The 4889-nt window shown below is 53.0% G+C and overlaps 1 protein-coding gene across 1 annotated transcript; it reads right to left on the reverse strand.

Annotated features, from left to right (window-relative positions):
• Window positions 1-2082: 2082 nt before the first annotated feature.
• On the reverse strand, window positions 2083-3480 carry LOC135821615 (uncharacterized). Its single transcript, XM_065334612.1, has one exon. It carries the CDS (start codon window positions 3478-3480, stop codon window positions 2083-2085), a length of 1398 nt encoding a protein of 465 aa, XP_065190684.1.
• Window positions 3481-4889: the final 1409 nt, after the last annotated feature.

Raw genomic sequence — 4889 nt, forward strand, 5'->3', positions numbered from 1 at the left:
GCGGCTCTTCACGAGCCAGTTGTTGCCAATTGCATTGGCTTTGCCTTGCAACCCCATTGTGGCACAATGTGGGTTTATTGCGGCTCCTCGCGAGCCAGTTGCTGCCAGTGGCCTGGCATTGCTTTCCAGCTCTTCGAGCTTTTGCATTACAAGACCAGTTACTCGAAGCAGCACACTATCTCCAAAACAATTCCTTGTTGCCTTGGGCTGAGTATGAGTGTGTGAGGGATGTGGTGCTAACAGTGGAATATCGTGACTGAATTTTTTTTTTTTTTTTTTACAATGATCACAGCTCACAGGCAAAGACAAAAAATTGCATAGTGGGAGCATAGTGATGGTGAGGCTTTTTGCCCTCAGCCGACCTGAGGTCTCGACGTCATGGGGACATAAAATGCACCAGAAAAAGAAGAAAAATGAAAGGAGTGACAGGTACATGATACGAAATGTTAGGAGGAGAGACAGTACATTAGAAGGAGGGGAATGATAAGACAGACAGTGCTAGGAGTAGAAGGAGAGAAAAGAAGAACAGACGTTATTGGGAATAGTATGTGGAGCGGAATTTGGAAGTCATGGGGTGAGGCAGATATGATGCTGATGATCAGAGATGGTCATGTGCCCACGACCAGTCGTTGGTCTTCAAATAGCGGTTGGCTGCAACTTTGAAGTGTTGCAAGTTCTTGGTGCAGAAAGGACCAGAGAAGACTCCGGCGGGCAGCTGGTTCCAGATGGGGACAACTGCGTGAGGGTAGGCTCGACACAGGTTGTTTCGGGAACGGACTGGAAGTTCATTGGCCAGTTGGTGTGCGTGAACATTACATCTCTGGAATGTACTACGGGTGGAGTGGACTGTTCGGTGTTGGGGCTGCTGGGGTGGCAGCATCCTCTGTAGAAGGGGATGCGCATCCGGACAATGCATCTTGTACAGGAGGCAAAGTGCTGCAACCATCCGACGAAGAGCAAGACTCGGCAGCCAACACATTGGGGCGATGGCACGGATGGCCCGGGCTTGCACACGGTCGAGTCTTGCAAGATGGGATGGGGCCGCTCCCATCCAGACAATAGGGCAGTACTCCATCACTGGGCGCACAAAAGCATTGTAGGCTTGGATGCGACCGGACACGTCTAGGAGGTGGAAAGCCTTACGCAAAGCACCAAGTCGCTGTGTTGCCCGGAGGGCTACGGTACAAAGGTGGCGCCGGAAGGTAAGCTGACCATCGAAACTGATGCCCAAGATTTTGAGCTCCTCCTGTTCCATCACATTTGATCCGTTGAAGTCAATCGGTGGCATGTCCCATTGAGTGCGGTGGAAACTGACGGTCAGTGCCTGGGATTTGGCTGGTTCAAATTTTATTTTCCATTCTTGACCCCAGCGGGAGATGTTGTTGACTGCTAGCTGGAGGGCTTGGGTGGTATCTTCTTGGGTGGTGGGGGTGATGTTGGCATACAGCGTAGTGTCGTCTGCGAACGAGGCTAGGTCAGCACCGGTTGGTACGTGGTCCTCGCAGTCGTTCACGTACATGAGGAAGAGAGTCGGACCCAGAATACTGCCCTGGGGGACTCCAGCCTGAATTGGGAGCCTTGAGGATGTCTGGCCACAAATGACCACTTGAAGGTAGCGTTCACTGAGGTAGCTGCTGAGCCACTGGTGCAGTTGCCCACGCAGGCCGTATACGTCGGACTTGTGTAGCACACCGGGGTGTGATACGCGATCAAACGCACCGGCGATGTCAATGGCGAGTATGCGTGCTGCGCCTTTCTCCCCGGCTGTATGCAGCCACTGGTGGTGGAGGCTGGTAAGGAGGTCGGCTGCACTATGACCATGGCGAAATCCAAACTGTCTGGTGGAGAAGACGTTGTTCGACTCGAGGAAATTTGTGATTGTTCTGTTGATGATTGTCTCCATCACCTTGGACAGAATACACAAGAGCGAAACTGGACGGTAATTGGAGGGTAGAGACTTTGATTTCCGTTTGAATATAGGGACTATGTTGGCAATCTTCCATGTCTTGGGTGGTATCCCAGTTTGGAAGCATTGGGTAAACAGTATGGAAAGCGGTTGCGCCAGTTCAGCAGAGCAGGCTTTCAACACTCGTGCCGGTATCCTATCCGGCCCGGTTCCTTTGATGGGTTGAGCTGGCGAAGGGTGCGTTCAACAGCAGCGACGCGGAAACGGACGTCCGAAAGGGCCTGGTCAGTTCGAGGTCTGACATATGGGAATGGGGCGGACAGGTCATCTTGTGCGAGACTGCATTTGCTTGCAAAATAGCGGGCCATGCATTCTGCTTTGTCTGCGCTGGCTGTGTACTCTCGTCCATCGGGATCACGTAATGTCGGAACAGATTGACTACGCCCATTGCCAGAGGCACGCTTGACGGTGTGCCACCAGTCACTGGGTGGCAGCTGCTTTGAGGTCATTTTCTGTCTCAGTTTCGCCATGAAAGCACTCTTGGCAGTTTTGAGACAGGCAATCGTTGAGAGCCGTGCATCTTGGTAGGCTGACTGCCGATCGTGGTCAGACTGGTCGTCTCTCAGGCACCTCCATGCACGTCGTTTCCTCACTGTGGCAGCAGTGCACTCAGGGGTCCACCATGGAGGATCTGATGCTCGGGTTTTCAGAATTTTAGAGGGGATGAATCTCTTCATACCCTCCAGGATCCTCTCTGAGATGCCAGTGCATGACAGGTCTGGATCAGTCCGAGCAATAGCTGCCCAATTGGTGGTTCTGAAGAAGTGACGGAGCCTGGCCCAATCAGCATGCTGATACCTCCATACTGTTCTTGATATGGGAGGCTCGCGTGATGCACGGATCTGGAAGTCAGCAAGTATACAGGCATGGTCAGATTTGCCAAGAGGTGGCAAGACAGTAGCCAATGATTCTACGGGTAGGTCGGACATAATCAGGTCCAGTGTGTTGCGGCCACGCGTTGGTTGGTCGACTAGCTGCTCAAGACCGTGCATGTAGCACATGTCCTCTGCATGCTCGCCGGCTCTAGTTGTTCTGCTACTGTGGAGCCACTCTTGGTTATGTACATTGAAGTCTCCAGCAACTATCACAGCAGAGTTGCGGCAGGCTGTGGAGGTGAGGCCCCTGCAGATCACGTCGAAGATGCTGGTGTCTGTGTCTGAGCACGTTCCAGGACGGTATGCAGCACATATAGCCACAGGCCGGCCATTTGACAGTTTGACGTTTAGCCATACTAGCTCCTGGCCGAAGACATCAATGGTATCCAGTTCGTTCATGGCTAGCGTGGCCTTCACCCAAACTGCCACCCCGCCACCATGGCGGTTTCGGTCGCGTCTCAGAGGCTGGTAGTAGCCAGGGAGTGTCAACTCTGCTTGAGTCACAGCCTCTGACAGCTTAGACTCTGTTACTATGGCAACATCTGGGGATTCAGCATGGAGCACATGGCAGAATTCATCTAACTTACTCATTAGCCCAAAGGCATTTGTTACGAACAGTTTCAGGGTTTTGTTGGTCATTACCGGCTTAGGGGTGCAAACGCATTGCCAACTGAGACAGGGTACTTGGCTGCTTGGTCTGCAGGTGGTGAATCTCGCTGGCGGGAGCGAGCTTTCATCCCTGGAGTTCGACTCGAGGTACCTGCATCGGCAGAGCTTCCATCCTCACTGTCCCTTTCATCTGCACTGCTTGCGTTGCCAGTGGTGTTTGCCTGTGGTGCGGAAGATTCTGCGGTGCTGCTGCTGTTGCTGCTGCTGTTGTCGCTGCTGCTGCTGTTGCTGCTGTTGTCGCTGCTACTGCTGCTGCTGTTGCTGCTTCTGCTGTTGTCGCTGCTGCTGTTGTCATTGCTGCTGCTGCTGCTGCTGCTGTTTTCGCTGTTGCTGCTGCGGTTTCCGCCAGAGTTTTTGGAGAAGCGCCACGGTCGGCAGTACAAAGGCCTAGGCCAGAAGTTGGGGGCGGTCACAATAGGCATGGAGGTGGCATCTACAGTGACTCTGGCTGATACTCGTCCACTCTCTCCTACATGTACACTGCAGGTATGCACGGGAATGGAAGAGCCTGACATTGCCTGTTCGCTTCTGTCCATGATGAACTGTTTTATTCGGTCCTCTGTGCAATCTGGGGAGATGTTGCCCACATAGGCAACAGAGCGCTTGGTCTTGGGTGGTCCTGCAGAGACCAACTTCCAAGAGTCGTCCGTGATGGTGCTGAACACAGGCTTGGAGTTCTTGACTGGCAGGAGTTCAGTACCCTCTGCGTCAGAGTACAATCATTGTACTCCGTTTCCGTGTCCACTGAGGGCACCGTCTTGCCTGCGTGCCAGGGTGTGGCAGCGCTACGGGTACGGGGTTCAGTGTGCGTTCCCACGTGTTCTGCCTGCTGCTTTGACTTTTTTTCACTATTTGCGCGCGGCTTAGACTTTCCAGTTAGCGTACGGGTACTATTCGTACTACTAGCTGCACTCTCCTTGACCTCCTCGCCTTTTTGTTGCTGTTGGTCGACATGGGCAATGGCGGACTGCCTCAAGGAGCTCAGTTCGCCTCGTAACTCTGAAACGTGTGCACATAGCTCATCCACACGCCGTTTCACGCGCTCCTCTCTATCTCTAGACTCACTGACATGCGACGACTATTGCTGGATCAAGCTGATGACATTGGCTTCGATGCCTGGGAGACTGCACAGAAGTCTCAGGGGTTCACCTGCCAGCTCGTCCATGGCGGAGAGTAGGTCAGGGTGTGACAGCTACTCAAAATATCACCTACTCTACACTATAAGCTACGATTCTACACTACGACTCCTAAGGGCTCCACTCCGGCCTGATGCCGGGTGGGCTGCGAAAAAACGACGAAAACCTACGGAGCTCAAAAAACTCAAACCTGCACCTGCTTGACAGTCACGTAATTGAACGCTAGCCAAGCAAAAACAATGA

This window comes from Sycon ciliatum, chromosome 7 (assembly GCF_964019385.1).
Source record: "Sycon ciliatum chromosome 7, ocSycCili1.1, whole genome shotgun sequence".
In the NCBI taxonomy this organism is placed as follows: Eukaryota; Metazoa; Porifera; class Calcarea; order Leucosolenida; family Sycettidae; genus Sycon; species Sycon ciliatum.

Excerpts from the sequence above, each read along its gene's own strand:
- LOC135821615 (XM_065334612.1), bottom strand. The coding sequence starts at position 3,480 with ATGACCAACAAAACCCTGAAACTGTTCGTAACAAATGCCTTTGGGCTA.